At 37.0% G+C, this 17766-nt stretch overlaps 1 protein-coding gene across 1 annotated transcript; it reads left to right on the top strand.

The window, feature by feature from the left end:
• Positions 1-446: 446 nt before the first annotated feature.
• On the top strand, positions 447-2275 carry LOC129236095 (mitochondrial 2-oxoglutarate/malate carrier protein). Its single transcript, XM_054870302.1, has one exon. It carries the CDS (start codon positions 739-741, stop codon positions 1687-1689), a length of 951 nt encoding a protein of 316 aa, XP_054726277.1. The 5' UTR covers positions 447-738; the 3' UTR covers positions 1690-2275.
• Positions 2276-17766: the final 15491 nt, after the last annotated feature.

Genomic DNA, 17766 nt, shown 5'->3' with positions numbered 1-17766 from the left:
ACTCAAAAAGAAAAGGAAAAGAGTAACCACTCAAAAATTTGTTATTTTAGCGCAACTACTAAACAAATAAGAACGAAACAACCGTTATATTCTTTTCAATGATATTTTCGTGCAATTACATATTTTTTTCCTTGTAATACCTATATTATTAATATTTACGGGAACAGTTTTTCGTCTCTACTGAAAATGTTCAGATTTTGAGTTGTTACGCTTTAACGTAACAAGTGCGATATGTAGGTGTTTACAAGTGATATAAGGCTATTGGGCAACCGCACACTAAATACTACCTCAATGGTGGTGTGGAAACTAAAAATTCCAGACCTTTGGTTCAAAAATACCCAATTCATGTTTCTACCGGTGTGGCAATATTGGAAAATGTTATAAAAAATGCACATTTTTCAGCGCTCTCACGAGAAAAAGAGTTTCACATCTAGTCATCTATGGTTGTTTCATTGGTTTTCGGTTTCGGTTTTTTCGCTGGCGCTCCTCTTCTTTATACAAGAACTTCAACGCTTTGCAAAATCATTAAAAATTTGCTTAATTTAACTACACATTGGCATTAGCACAATTCATGTAACTTCGACTTCGTTTTTGGTATTCCAAATTCCAGACAGATACTACAAGCGCTGTGCGGTTTGTGGGTAGAGTTCAGTAGGTGCATTCAGTTGGCCGCGAAAAGATTATAGAGTTGTGCGTTTAGTTGCTGATCGGTCGCGCGGTTTGTTGCAAAAGTACAAAATGTCAAATCAAAGTGAGCAGAAAGCGGCGGCTGGAGCGCCCACAGCGCCTGCACCTATTCCAAGTGGATTGAAGTTCTTGTTTGGAGGTGTTGCTGGCATGAGCGCCACCTGCATTGTCCAGCCACTGGATTTGGTTAAGACAAGAATGCAAATATCTGGCGCAGGCGGTGGCGTAAAGGAATACCGTAACTCATGGGACTGCATACAGAAGGTGGTAAAGAAAGAGGGCCCCTTGGGTTTGTATAAAGGCATTGGAGCAGCTTTACTGCGTCAGGCAACTTATACTACCGGCCGACTTGGTGTCTACACCTACTTAGTGGATTTGTGTCAAACCAAACTGAAACGCACACCTGGTGTATTGGATAGTATGGCAATGGGTATGGTAGCCGGCGCAGTTGGCGCCTTTATTGGCACACCAGCTGAGGTGGCACTCATTCGTATGGCCAGTGATGGTCGCCTGCCACCAGCAGAGCGACGCAATTACACCAATGTGGTAAATGCGCTGACACGTATAGTACGCGAAGAGGGTGTGACAGCATTGTGGCGTGGAAGTATACCCACCATGGGTCGTGCCATGGTTGTGAATATGACACAACTGGCTTCTTATTCACAGTTCAAAGCCTATTTCAAAAATGGTCCACTTAAGATGGAAGAAGGGATCCCCCTGCATTTCTGTTCCAGCATGTTAAGCGGTTTGCTTACGACCATCACTTCCATGCCGCTGGACATTGCCAAGACACGTATACAGAATATGAAAACAGCTCCAGGCGCTAAGCCGGAATATAGTGGCACCATCGATGTGCTGGCCAAGGTGGCACGCCAAGAAGGTGTCTTAGCTTTGTGGAAAGGATTCACACCATACTTCTGCCGCCTGGGACCGCATACCGTACTGACTTTCATTTTCCTGGAGCAATTGAACAAATTATACCGCGATTTTGCTAGCAAATAAATCGGTAAACTGTGATGTAACCACTTCGACAGCTAGTGAAGCGTGTGCGGTTGATGGATGTTGTATAAAGTACGCGTACATGCACATACATAAATACATTACCTATATTCCAGAAACGAAGTGCAAATATAGCTAAACAAGTGTTTTTCTGTCATCAACTAGACAAAATTTCATTTTTGCCACCAACTAAAAACTCAATTTGTTAGTTATTTCTAAGCTGAATTAAATTCATTAGTAAAAATATGCTTGCTAGCTTATTTCAGTAAACGGTGCTTTGATAGCATACAACGCGCTCAAATACGTATAAACGCACATCGTTTAGATATTTTATTTGTAAATCCACAACATTAACACAAAAACGGGTAAAAATCCAAATTGCGATCAGATCGACTATTGTGGCTGTTTTTGATGCAGAGCAGTCAGAATAGTTACTGAAATCGATTAGAATACATAAATGAGCTGTTACACTTGTTTTATTTTTTAAACTTTATTTTTAGCAAATAATAATGTACATTTGTTAATATTCTTAAAAACAGAAATAGAAGAAGTGCAAATAAAAATTTACATATATTTTTTCAATTTAGAAGTGCAACAATTTTATGTATGTAAATAAATGAGCTGGGAACGTATAAAAAAGTAACTGACAATAAATTGTAAATTATTAGAATATACAAAAATATGTGTCTTGGATTCTCTTAATGCCAGTCATGGTTCGTTAATCAAGGGTAAACACACAGTAATGTACACAACAAATACATTAAAAGTTGCTGGAAACAGCCAAGGCGAATTCATTTGCGATTGAAATGAATGGAAATAGCGGTATTTGCTCTTAGTTCGTTTTTAAGCAAGGCCAATCCATACAAGTTGAAATAAGTAGAGCAGCTGATTTGTTTTTTTTTTTCTTACGATTTGCTGGTTTGAATATCGAACTATCAAGCTTTGGTGTTCATGTACCCAAAAAACTTGCAAAGTAGGGGGAAAGTGAGAGAGGAAAATGAGATTTCACTTTGAGGGGAAGTTGCAAGTTTTACTGGATGAATTTTTATATTACTTGGAAGAATTTGCAAGTGAGAACAACAGCTGATCGCAAAGTAAAAATGAACATAAATTAAAATTTGCGAATTGAGGCAAAATTCTAAATTTAAATACCATAAAAATGTTTATTAAAGTGGAGAATGTAATTTTAGATAAACTGTATAAAGTTTATATATATATATATATATAAAATAAAATGTGTATATATAAAATATATACATATATATTGTATAATATATACAGGGTTGGCCATCTTAAACTGACCCATGTGATTATTAAAAAAATATGGAAAAAGAAACATTTTTTTGTGTTTCATTGTGAAAAACATTTAATTTAGTTCAAGGAGATTCGTTTACATCACTTTTTGAATATGATATCGCGCAAGTGGTCGCCCTTAGCTCGTATAGCGTAATGTGCCCGTTTTTCGGCGTTTTCCATAGTTTTGCCCAGCGTCTCGGCCGATATGGCGGCTATTTCCCGTCGGATATTGGCCTTAAGTGCGCCTAGTGTCTTTGGCTTGTTGACGTAAACCTTAGATTTCAAATTACAGTAAAAAGTTATAGGGTTACTCAATGGGTCAGTTTAATATGGCCAACCCTGTATATATATATAATAAAATATATTAAATATAAATGATATAGGGATATGAACTTCTCAATCACAACCTCCAGTCACCGTTACTGCAGTTTCCGAAATAAAAATCGGAAGCATTGAAGGTATCTTTAGTGTTTTATGCGTGTACTTCCTGGTTATAAGCTAATTTGACAATATGCACATTAGGCCGGGTCGATTTGTGGGGAGGCAAAAAAATCGCCCATTGCTCTGTGAAAATCATATTCTAGGGATCAAAATAAGAAACTTTGCCGAAGGAACCATATCTCTAAAACGAATTCTGATGTCCCCCAATTTGGGTCGAACTTTTAGTGTCTTTTGTGGGGATGCAAAAAAATCGCCCGTTGCGCTGTGTAAATCATATTCTAGGGATCAAAATAAGAAACTTTGCCGAAGGAACCATACCTCTAGAACGAATCCTGGTATCCCCCAATTTGAGTAGAACTTTTTAGTTTCTTTTCTCATGTAAAGGCCAAAAATCGTGATATTTTAAAATGATTGTATGGGGAAGCCCCCAGGGGAGTTCCAGGGGGTGTGCCACTGGCATGGGTGGATCGGCCGTCCAAAGTTAGTGGGGGTCGGTCATACATTTGGACTCGATTGGAGCACTCTAAATGGGCCAAAGTGGGATTTTTCGTTGACCCAAATTGGGGGACATCAGAATTCGTTCTAGAGGTATGGTTCCGTCAGCAAAGTTTCTTATTTTGATCCCTAGAATACGATTTTTACAGAGCAATGAGCGATTTTTAAATCGACCCGCCCTAATGCACATACTATACATATGTACATGCCTAGACCGAAGCAAGGAAATTATGAAGAAAAGCGTGATTGCCACTAGAACACAATTGCTAATGGAATGCTTTTCACCTGACGAAAGATTATGAAGGATAAACCAGATTTTTTAATCCTATAAATAAATACAGCATTAAATTAGTACTGCTCCTTGCTGAGCATAGACATACGACCGGAATGGTGAAAAAGTTTTGTTGGCTGAGAGTACACATACGACCGCGAAGTATGGATCATTATCATAGAGCAGTACGGACTGAATTCTAACCAAAAATATAGAAGCAAAACATCGTCTGCCACTTCTAATGAGGCTGTGAAGATGATCAATTTAAATTTGAGCAGCTTAATCGAAAGAAAGCCAATATAATGACGGGAGGCTTGCGCTTGCATTTCAACCTAAATATCTTTTATGCCCTCTACTCATCACAATACCTCATCCAAGCCCACTACCCTCAGTAAACATAGGATGGAGCTTAGAAGGGGTAAAAGTGTGTCTTTCTGCCTATGTTCTGCCCGTACCAGGTAAAAAATATGTTTATTTCGCTATGACATCACATTTGAAAAGAGCGGTGTTCTGGGGACTGGACGCTCGTCGACTGTATACCGAGCCTGTGCTGCGCAGTCTCTGCAGACTGCCAGTGAGCATTCTCAGTTTAAGGATAATCAATAAGAGATACAAAAGAGCCAAAAAAAAAAACGTTTAAAAAATATTAAAGTAAGGCAAGTACCAAGCGCTTTGATATTGCTTCTCTGTACGAGAAGATGGAGGAGATAGAAAATGCTCGAGATTTGGTTTTCCTTCTAATAAAGTGAAATTCATTGGTGTTTTAAGCATGTTTTAAATGAAACCAGCCGATTATCATTACCAATCATTGAATTCTACGAGGAAAAAAATGTATATGAGAAAACAAAATTTTTGCTAAAGGCAACAAAACAAAGTACTTCGAGTAAGAAGTAGATGTACTCAAAAGCCCGCTAATATTTAGGTTTTCACTTAAATTTTTGATTAGTATATAAAAATCTGCAGATGTATACATTTGTATGTATGTATGTATGCTGTGAGAGACAACATATTTGTTGTCTACATTTGTTGGCCGTCGATCCTGGGCTGGTATACATATATACATAGTATGTATACTAGGGTGGGTCAATTTCTTCCTAAAATATATAGCCTTTTTTTGGGGTTAATAAGTAAAATTAAATAAACAAAACTCGAAATCCAGAGATATGCTCTATATTTTCTTCAGAATCATTAGTAGAGTCATTTGTCAATCTTATAAGACAATAATAGTGCCAATGATCACCTACGCCTCCTTGATATGGTGGCTAAAAGTAGACCAAACTCAGACTTAGATAATACTTAACAAGGTATACAGAATAGCCTATCTGAGCGTAATGAGAGCAATGCAAACTTGCTCCACAATGGCTTTAGGATTGGTCACTGGACTCATTCCACACCACCTTCCCAGTCTATTTCATCTTAAAGAAAGCAATCTTATAGGGCATGTAAGAATTCTGGGTTCAACTCTTTTCGCCTCTCTGTGCCTGATGACCTCCGACAAGATGAAAAGAAAACTAGAATTCTCCAAAAATTTCAAGGTGGTCATCAGTGATTGCTCAGCATGGAGAACTTTTCTGCGGGGTAAACAACAGCTGACAAAGTGGCTTTTTACGTGAACGCGAACAGCAAGGCTTAATCGAGTACTGAAGAGCCCGAACGGGCATGCGGTAATCAGAAAGTCTCATTGATCTAGAACGTATAAAGGTAGAGGCAATCATTAGCTTCAGCTGGAAAGATATAAAACTCTGCACTGAATTACTAACAGGAAATTGTAAACTCAATTGCCACATGGAAAAAATTGGTGTGACATAAAATGATTCTTGTAGACTCTGTAAAGAGGCACAAAAAGCAACAGAACATTTTCTATGTGACCACCCAGCAGTGGCACGACGCAGACTAAATTACCTGCGAAGTGGGGTTATACAATAGATCCAAGCCACCTGGTAGAGATTAAGCTTACAGCAGTTTTAGGATTCATTAATAGCCTAAAACGGTTTGAGTAGGCTACATGGTTGCGAAATATATCTTTTTAGGTCGCGGTGCACAAATAGCCATTTTATAATATTGTAATAATAGTCAAGCCCTTCATGCATAGAAAAGATTTTATTCGCCCTAATGTATACCAATGCACCAGCTTTATAGCAGCGCTAATGAATTGAAAACCATAGTTTGCGTGCTAACGTTCTCAGTTTTCTTGTTTTTATTTTCAACTGATTATGTAAGCCTATTTACTTCACTGGAATAACTCGATTGCCATTAATAAAACAAATATTTTTCCTTACGATTTCGGTTGCCAGTTGTGAATTGTGAATGGCCTGCTGCGCTAATAATGGAACAGATTAGCATATGGGTGTTAGGCTTTCTACCTGTGAAGTATAGGGTGCCTCCACACCAGAATTGTAAAAGTGGGAGGGCGTTGCATTTCCCTAGCACTAATTATTTGTTTTCAAGGGTTTACTGTTTTTTCTCTGATTAGAAATGACATCAACAAATTCATTTGCCAACGTATTTGATGCGGGAATGAAAAAAAATGTTGAATTAATAAAAAATAAAAAAAATAAGTAAAAAAAATTAAAATTAAAAAAAAAAATTAAAATTAAATAAGAAAAAAAATTAAAATTAAATAATAAAAAAATTCATTAAATAAGAAAAATGAAGGGAAAAATATTATGCATGTAGTGTGTCACAATCCACTCATTCAGTCACAATCACTCAGTATCTCTTTACCACCTGGACAAAGGAGGTCAAACTGTAGCTTAAGGTCAAAGTCGACGACACACGAAAACCTACTGTAAGCAACTCCAACATTTTGGGAGTAACCTTTGATGGTTTTCTTTTCTTCTCTGCGCATACAACCGCAATTGCCACTAAAGTCCAAAACCGCAACAAGGTCCTCAAATCGCTTGCCGGCAGCACTTGGGGCAAAAACAAAGAAATGTTGCTGGTGAAATTTAAAGCAATTAGCTGGCCGGTTCTAAATTACGCTACGCCTGTCTAGTCACCTGAAACTAGTGATATGTAGGGAACTAAGCTACAGACATGCTAAAACACTGCTATTCGGTCAGCGACGTGGTGCCTCTTGATGTCCCCTCTACAACACCTACATAATGAGGAACAGATGCTCCTGTAAAGGAGCACAACAAACTGCTCAGCATACAGTTTCTACTAGGATGCCATCACAAGTTTTACCCATGTAGCCACCTGCTTGAACCAGAGTCGCTTCCCAGGCACATCAGGAAATATATATTATTGTAGCATCATAAACATTCCCTATACTTACATACGGGGGATGCTGCTGGAGTGACAGTCCTTGGCCGGATATAAATCCGGGTCGTTTCGGTAACGTAGAACCGACTGTTGTGGAAACGAAGTATCTATTCAACTACTCCGCCACGACAAAACAAACCGACAACTACTGGACCGGACAGTGTTTAGACATCACTTAACGATATTTATGGGGACACTTATCTTCTTCTTAAGTTCCCGACCCCCGGATGCTTGGTAACATAACGTAAACGTCATAAACCAAGCTTAAACATATGGGTAACAAACTTCTTCGACACATTAGTGACTTTGTTTTGTTATCATATTCTTTTGGTCTTGTGAAAAAGTCTGATTTTGTAATCATTTGCGGGACGTGTTGATTTTCCTCTTTCATTCGAAAAAAAACGGCGGCTGAAGCGCATCGAGAGCTACAAAAAGTTTATGGAGATGCTGCTTTAATTGAAACAACGTGCCGAGATTAGTTCTGTCGCTGAAAAAGCGATTCTACAGCATGACAACGCTTGGCCTCACGTTGCCAAACCCGTTAAAACCTACCTGGAAACACTGAAATGGGAAATTCTACCCCAGCTATATTCTCCAGATATTGCGCCGTCCGATTATCACTCTTCCACTCGATGGCACATGGTCTAGCTGACCAGCAGTTCGATTCATATGAAGACATCAAAAATTGCTTGATCCGTTGATAGCCTCAAAAGATGAACAGTTTTACCGCGACGGTATACGAGATCTACCAGAAAGATGGGAAAAAGTAGTAGCCAGCGATGGGCAATACTTTCAATGATTCACAATTTTTTCAGAATAAAGTTGTCTTTTCATGAAAAAACATCAAGAACTTAGTTGCGCAATAAAAAAAAAGACTAATAAAAGTATTTTTTATATATACTTCATACAAATTTTCTCTTCAGCACTCTTATCTGAATTATGATATTAAAGTATAAATTATGCTCCTAAGTTATACCCTACGCGCACGTTTTCAATCAATTTTCCACTTTTCATAGTTTAAATAATTGCATTTTTTTAAGATTTTTATGCATACCAACCCTCGTTTGCTAAGTTATATAAAAATATTTTTTTTATTCTTTGTCATCATTCTTTATACCAAATAATGAACATTTCACATGACAGCACACCCTATATTTAGTTTGATGGGATTTGTTGCTTTTAACTGATAAGAATTATCGAAAAATCTGAATGATCATAATTATGAAACTTACAAAAAACACTTGAGCTCCAGACAAAAGGACAAATAAAGGGTGATCAATTTAGAGGCATTGGATTTTAGATTGAATTAAAACAACGAAACTTCAAATTGATTCGGCAAATCTTTATTATTTTTGTGTAGAACCATTCATGACATTTATTTTTTAAAGACAATCCCTTTCAATTTCCGGCATCAAAAAGTCGTTTATCATGACTTAAGTTGGCCTGAGCGCGCGACGAGCCCTTTTCACAAAGCGTCGATTTTCGTAATAGAATTGTACGATTTGTAAACATCGCTGAGGCGTAAGTCTTTCCATGATAAAATGTCAATGAATACTGAAAAAAATGATGTATTTAGTTTGACAGTAATCGCGCGTGATCTGTCTAAAAAACCCTGTCGGAAAAGTACCTCCAATCTGATCGCCCTTTATTATTATGAGGGGATTTGCGACTTGAAGGATCAGCTGTGCTCTATAAGACCTACATTACCGGACTTGGCTAGATCTAAGAAGTAGCTATTGAATCGTTTTAAATATTATAAGTATGTCCTTAGTCTTGCCATAAATTCTGTGACAAATTTTACAATGCATACGGTGAGAAAAAATTCGCAGAAAAAAGTTTCGTTATTTTTGCTTTTGTTCGTATGCATTGATCTTCCAGCAAGATTCCGGTCCAATCCATAAGGCAAAAACCACCCAGCAGTGGCAGGAAAACCATATTCCTGGGTTCATAGCCGCAGAAGATTGGCCATCTAGACGTTTGTGATCAGAATTGGAGAACATGGCCTGCCGAATACCTCGCAGAAATTTGCAGAGTCTCAAACAGCCTTTGGTTCGAGCAGCGCCGTCAATATCCATGGAAACTGTGCGTGCTGCAATAGCTGTAAGGTCTAATCGTTTGAAGACTTTACACAAGCAAATGGTGACCATTTCCAATGAAAGTTTCCATTTTTGTTTTTTAATGTTTAGATGATTAAATAGAGCTATCTTCATTAAAAAATGTATATTATGTATTATAATTTCATATCTATAACTGAGTTAACTTGTAACAGAACTTATGGCAAGACTAAGGAGATACTACAAAAAAGTCTTTACTGAATTTTCGTGTAAAAAAATTTATTTGTGAACCGCGTGTGTCGTATAAAAAAGAGTTCGCTATACTCATAGTACTAAGGCCGATATCCTTTGCTGCTGGTTGTAATTATATTAGAAAAGGAATATGAAGAAAATATGATGATAACAGATTTGCTGCTTGAAATGACTTCGAAATTTTCTCTAAAAACATGCGCTGGGTATATAAAATTTGGCGCCGGCTGATTTTATGCATTCCCCTTTTGACTTCACCGCAACTGACCGGGCATGTCTGGATAAAATTTCCATGCTTTTAAGTGAATTGATGTTACTTGCTAAATTTATGTGCACATATTTGTCATTACACACAAGCGAACTCTAATAAACTAAAGTGCAATAATTAAGGTCTGCCTATAAACAACTTTCGCGTTCGCTTTGCATTGTTGCAGTGCGAGAAACGGGAGTGCATGCCATAAGGGGGCAACGCTAGCGAGCTGAACACATTTTATGTTGGATAGATAATATAAATTAAATTTAGTGAACGTAAAATTTAATTGAAATAATTTAAAAACTAACTGTATTTATTAAGTTTCATAAAAACTCTGCTTATTTACATCTGTTAATCAGCAACGCAGGCGAAAAGTTGACAGTTGTCGAACCTTAGTTGTATTGGCTATGCGAATGCTTTCATGTAAATCTACTTACGCATTCATAGTTATGTGTCGAAGCAATGCTATAACGGCCTTTAGCTTACATAGAAAATCTGAAAGCCGATAAAATTTCTGATTTTCGCGATTGCATTCCACCTCGTGATGCATATCGCGAATAGCTGGGTCGAGGCAAACTGGTAGTGTATGTGTTTTCTTTGTTTGATTTTTTTTTTGAGTTCAATAAACTATCACTCATGACTTACAATGAGATCTGATTGATCAAACTTATTGTAATTGTACAGCAACCATTTAAGAAAAAAAAAATGCCGTTCCAATAATGAAACTTTTGATCTTTTTAATTGCACGCCAATTCCCTATCCAGTCGACTACTGCGAAAGCAGCGGCAGTGTGATTTTATAGGCCCGTCACAATAGATCCGTTGCGCACGTTGTGGCAACGAGTTCGACTGATAGCTAATAGATTATGTGTCTTTGAGTCGAAGGTGCCGGGTAAGTGCCGTGAGCCATGCCGGAATGCAGAAAAATTCGTCAACGTTTACTTTTGCCGTCCGGCAAGTCCAGCGCAAATGACAACGATTTAATGTAGAACAATTTTGTAACGCTGAACTTTTTATCAGTGGTGTTTTTTATTAAATCAAGTTAAATGCAGAAAGTAAATGGAATTAAGAATTAACCCTCCGTTGGGCACACATGTCTGGCCAGACCTTTTTCGACTTTGGACGTGAATTTAAGTTAACAACTTCCCGGTAGCTTCCTAAATTTACTTTTCTATCGATTTATGAAAGTAACATTTTAAAAAGGATGCTCGATTAGGACGAAAAAAGGATATAAAAAGTTATAGCTTCGGTTGGGCATACGGATCTGGCCAAATTTGATGTAGATGGGATATCTTTTTATCTTCTTAAAAACTGCTCTGCAATCGCCAATCCACTTTTATTTGTGTTTAACAAATCCCTTAAACAAGGAGAATTCATAGATGCCTAGAAAGTAACAACCATTAATCCAGTATTCAAAAGTGGAAATAAAAACAATATTGCCAAATTATTCGCGGTTTCAAAATTATTTGAATTAATAGAGAAAGAAAAACTTTATTTTGCAGTTAGTCGTTATATTTCAGCAGACCAACACGGCTTCATGGAAGGTAGATCTACTGTTTCAAATCTTGCAGTGTTCTCTGAATATTGTAATATATATCATCTTAACAAAAAGAAAAAAATACCAGTCTAACGGTTAGACGCGATAGAAGTGAAACCTTCCGTAAAACAAACTGAGAGAGAATGAGATCAAAAACAACAATTGACACGGTATTTCAAAGATATGTTGACAACATCGAAACCAAAGCATTTGTATCATATTTTAGCTATCATAAGCCACTCGTATCATTTGTTGAAATTGAAAACATTGAGGATGAATAATAATAAAATGAAGAAAATAAAATATGAACTTTATAGCAATATTATAATGAACCTATAATTATCCCGCTCCTAATGCTGCTTTCGTCTAACCGTTAGACTGGTATTTTTTTTTCTGTCGAAATTCACGACACTTTTCTGCATTATTTTTCGGCATAATTGCGGTAAATATTTAAAAATGAAAATATTTACGAATATAAAAATACGGACGCAATACAGCACACGCGGTTGCTATTATGAGCGTCGTAACGCGTATAATACACAGACGTACTAACATACTCGCAAACATTCGTAGGACGCTTGGTTTGAATTTTTTATACATATGTATGTATGCTATACTATGGCCTAGCGTATGTACGTACATACATATTTGTGTTCTGAACTTCCAACAAAACAATGCTTAATAATATACACATATGCATCTACATACAACCGCACACACAGGCCACTCACTTTATTCCTGTAAATGCGTATGTCGTCCAAAGCTAAAATTCTATGCCTAGCGACTACAAGAACAAAATGCATTAATAGGCGCAGGCCTAGCGGCCATCATCCTAGTTGCCATAGCGCTGAACAGTCGCGGCGGCGCCGAACAGTTTCAACTATTGTACTGTGCAACAAAAACTCATCATCAAAAAATTGATTTATAAATTCGAGCTCATAGTTCTAAGAGCAAGTACTTTCATTCATAAAACGAGCCGCCCATATGCTAATTTTCTCGACAATTCGAAAATAGTCAATATTGGAATATTTCGCGTAGAATTATTTGCCAATATTCAATTTTTGTCAAGTCGAGTGCCCGCGGCTCCGTAAATATGTTTGCACCCATATATGTATGTAAATATATGTTTATAAATGCTCGACAACCGCAGCTGCCTGTTCAAGGTTACTGTACATTAGGTCGGGTCGATTTGTGGGAAGGCAAAAAAATCGCCCATTGCTCTGTGAAAATCATATTCTAGGGATCAGAATAAGAAATTTTGCCGAAGGAACCATACCCCAATTTCAAAATATCACCATTTTTGGCCTTTACATGAAAAAATCAGCTAAATGGCTATGTTTTTTCTTTATTTTTATTTATTTATAATATTACCTATTTTTTCTCTTAAGAAATTTATTTAGTCAGAACATATGTAAATGAATGAATGTGAGTTATAGAAAAGAAACTAAAAAGTTCGACCCATATTGGGGGACATCAGAAATCGTTTTAGAGGTATGGTTCCTTCGGCAAAGTTTCTTATTTTGATCCCTAGAATATGATTTTCACAGAGCAATGGGCGATTTTTAAATCGACCCGCCCTACTGTACATGCAATGCTGTGCCTATGAATGTGCGCTGTGCCTATGAATGCGCGCTGGATTTCTTGAGAAATTTTACCGTATGTTTTGCTGTGGCGAGGCACATATGTACATACACACAACATATATACATATATCCGCATATATACATACATATATAAATTCACAAATTTAAATTTGCTTATGCCATCCTTCTGTGTGCCTGGTAATGAAGCATTTTCTATACATACATATATATACGTATATCTTTTTTCTTCTTCTTTTTGGTGTCGCTTTTTCGTTTCATCGAGTCTCAAATCACTCCCAACGATTCTAAAGAAGTTTTCACTTCAAAACTTAAGTTGACACTGTTTATACAGAATTTTCAAGGGAATTTGATAAGGTTAATCAGAGGGGTTTAATTTCGAAAGTGAGGGCTATAGGATGCCAGTCAACTTTTTAAAATGGATCAAATCCTCTCAGAAATGTGGCGTTAATGTTTATGGGGCCTCATTTATTTCTTCTAGTGCGTCCTCTGGTGTACCCAAGGGAAGTATACTGAGTCCCCTACTTTTTATAAGTTTTGTTAATGACATTTCTAGTTGTTTTAATAACATGCATTCGAAGTTGGAATACGCCGTTCTCATTTGGATACCATATTATGCTTGTCAAATTAGTAGGCTTGGACGTGTCCAGAAAGTGTTTGTGCATTATGCTTTGCGTTCTTTAAATTTCACTGATCCAACTCCATCCTATAAAAGTCGATGTTTGCTCACTAATCTAAAACCACTAGATATTAGAAGGACTATTCTCTCCATTATTTTCCTTTCTGATTTGATAAATGGGCTCATTGATTCTGCATTGCTGTTCGAGAAAACGAATTTCAATATTTCTCAGTGAAGTCATCAGCGGAATTATGATTTTTTCTGGTTAGGGATGGAAAGAACTAATTGTGCTTCTAATGCTCCGATTTGTAGAACTTTGGGCGACTTTAATTCGCTTTCAAATCATACTCGCTTAGATTTCTCTTTAAAAGAAAAACCACTTCAAATTGGTACTAAAGGAATTGCTGAACTAAATTCTTAGTATTAGTATATAATATTTCTGTGCAAGTTTTAAGAAATGTTATATTTTCCTTTCACTTGTTACAATTGAATCTAGTTGATTATAAGTTTAATTTTACTTTGATTAAATTATTTAGCATTGATCTGTTTAGCATAGTCTGTTGGATATACTGTATTTTATAGACTATTAATTGAATAAAAAAATAAATAAATAAATACTGCTCATTTTACTCGTTACGTCAGTCAAATACGTTGCCGCAACGTATGTAACGGACCCATTGTGGCAGGCCTGTAAGTTGCAATAGAGTTTTATACACACATGCATATGCACATATATGTATAATATAGAGGGTCCTGTGGAATAAGGTCACAACTCAAATAATAACAACTTTCAGTAGAGCCAATTAAAGTTGGCGCGCCTTTTAATTTAGCAATAAAATTTCATGGAAAAATTGCGCCGTCAATATGTCAATATATAATATAAATTGTATGTCGATGAAGCAAAGAAAATCTGAATTCTATATTGGTTCGCGACTATGGAAAAAGGGACAAAGATCATAGGCATTTAAACTATTTGAGGCCTTTCAAAAGTGACGAAGAAGGATGTCAGTAGTGAAAAATATATTTTTATAATAAATAAATATGTAAAATAATTTTTAAAATTATTGAAACTTATTATAAAAATGGTGTTTAAGAACAACGTATCGCAAAAAAATTTCAAGAAACTGGTTCTGTCGAAGACGGAAAAAAGACTGGCAGACCAAGAACCGGATGTTCTGTTGTGAATATTGCTGTTGTAGCGCAAAGTGTTACTGAACAACCCTCAACATCGATATCTCGACGTTCTGGACGTTCATGAAGCATTCATGAATCCATTGTTTTGCGGGTTTTAACTGCAGACGTGCTCGTGATGGGCATTTAAAGTATGTACTTTTTCACTACTGATTGTTTAATAAACAAGAAAAATACAATTTTATGCTTTGAAATACACTTTATTATTCAGTATAGTCTCCGTGAATATCAATACACTTGGCCCAACGAGATTCCAATTTATGAACTCCATTTCTGTGGTGAGAGTCTGGAAGAGCTGCAAAATACGCTTCCACAGCTGTTATGACCTCATCATTTGATGAAAAACGCTTGCGATGAATGCATTTTTTTACTCGTTATGGACTAAATCTAGTCACCGGATTGGTGGGTGGTCCAACAATTCGAACTTTAATTTGTGGATTTTAGCTGGAACAATTTTTTGCTTTTGCAAACTGGGTATTTTTTCATGAATTTCTTTCTTCAGCTGTTACAAAAGCTTACAATAATTTTCAGAATTTATTGTTTTACCAGCGTGCAAGCAATTTACAAACAAAATTGCTTTCGCATCCCAAAAAAACTGATGCTAACACCTTCTAGGCCGATTTCTGCAAACGAACTCGTTTCGGAGCCGAAGAATCAGGTTCACACTTGTCTTTAGCCTCTTGTTCTGCATAAGGATCATGGTGATAGACCCAAGTCTCATTCAAAATCCACTTTATCCTTTCGAAAACGCTCTGGCTGAGAAAGTCGCATCCGAATATGTTTCTGTTCCATTGTTAGCGAATGCGGTACCCATTGCGCACACAGCTTTCTGAAATCCAATACTTCAGTCAAAATACTGCTTACACTGCCCAATCAGATGCCTAGAGCTTCTTCTCTTTCAGTTTCTCTCAACGATTTTCCAATAAGATATCCCGTATTTTTTTCTACGATTTCTGGTGTTGTTGCTGTTTTTAGACCTCCTGAACGTGGATCGTCTTCGAGGCTTTTTGTTGTTGAAGTGGTTGGGTTTTTCTACTGAAATAATCTTAACTAGCGACTAGCACAATTTACTACCACTGTTGCTGTGTGATGTCTTCTTTGTTTTTGTTTGAGTTCGATCCATTTTGTGAGATCCAGATATAACAGTAAATTTCGTATCTCTATGTCTGATATTTAATTAATTTGGTGAAGGAAAGGTTTATCGAAAGAGCGAAGTCTTGTTATGGCTAAGCCTGGACATTCCCATAAATACCTAGTTGAAAATACTTTCTTTCCTTCTCCTCCGACTGATAGATTCTGCAGATGGGATTGAAAGGAAGGTTCAGCCAGGCTGCATGATATGTAAGGGTTGCAGTGACCTGTAGGGGTAATTTGGCCTCAGGATGTTGTACGACGCCAATGTTTTTCTTGTTGAAGTGCATGTAGTTAATTGCGTTCACCTTCTTTCGGCTAAAGCATAGTAGTGTAATGAATGAAAAGCAACTGATTGCTAATAGTTCTGCCTGCAACACGCTGGCGTAATCACGAAGTCGAATAGATTTGTATAAGTTGAGCGGTTCCGAATAGAGGCCAGCTCCCACACTACAGTTCATCTTTGAACTGTCAGTGTAGATTTCGACATCAAATCTACCAATCACTTTTCCTTTCCTCCATTCGGCTCTCGGTGCTAAACGTACCGTAAAGTCTTTCTTAAAATGAGGTCGGAAATTCTGAAGTTTTTGAGCAGATCCTCTCTGTAGGAGGATCTCGCTCTGACCGTACAATCTTGTTGTCCAGCACCCTACCCTATGACCAAAAACTACCGGGAAGGTGATGTTGACTGTTTTCTTCAATCGGACCAGACAGTCAGTAAAGAATATTATTTATCCGTTTTGAAGCGTTTGAGAGATGCTGTACGTCGCAAGCGGACGGAAATGTGGACAAAAAATTCTTGGATTTTGCATGATGATAACGCGCCATCGCACAGAGCCCAAATTGTGGTGGATTATATGACCAAACACCAAGTAAATACCATCGTGAAAGCACCGTATTCACCTGATATGGCCTCGTGCGACTTCTTTTTTATAACCCAAGTTGAAGTTATCACTTCGTGGAAGGAGATTTCAGTGGATAGAGGAGATCAAAGAGAATGCGACGAAGAAACTGAAGGCCATCCCTTTGTCGACCTACCCGGGGTGCATGGAGGACTGGGTAAAACTTTGGCACATGTGTGTTGCTTCAGACGGGCCATATTTTGAAGGGGATAAAATAAATTTGTCTGAAATTTAACTTTGTTTTGTTTTATTTAAACATTCTCGGTACTTTCTGATCATAGGGTATGTATAGACCTGTATGTGTGTTCGTGCACTCATGACAGTGGGTGACGTTTCATGGAGGTCAGCGAGAGTAGTTAGTTACCTGAGTGAGGGGAATATGTTAATATATGTTAATTCCGGTGTATGGTTGTGAGCTCATTGACTGCTAGCATAAAATATTTGTGAACCATTAAACTAATAGTTAAATATATTAGATATTCGTATTTGTGTGGTTCGTTATTGTGTACGTATAATATAACAGGTGAGTTATTACAGGGTATATCTAACTTCTCATATTAAGGCTTCTATATTATGTCCACGTTTAAGTTTAGCAACCCATATTTCTGCTGTACTAATTGATGGCGAAAAGTCCTGATACATTTTCAACATTCCTTTATAAATTTCCTTTGCTTTTAAGCTGTCCAAAAATAAAAATTCAATCACTGATCGCTGATTGATATATTCCATATGTGATTTTTTCAATACTGTGACACGAATAAATTCACAGATGGAAAT

The sequence above is a fragment of the Anastrepha obliqua genome, chromosome 1 (genome assembly GCF_027943255.1).
Source record: "Anastrepha obliqua isolate idAnaObli1 chromosome 1, idAnaObli1_1.0, whole genome shotgun sequence".
NCBI classification, from domain to species: Eukaryota; Metazoa; Arthropoda; class Insecta; order Diptera; family Tephritidae; genus Anastrepha; species Anastrepha obliqua.
This window is presented reverse-complemented; position numbering and strand designations above follow the sequence as displayed.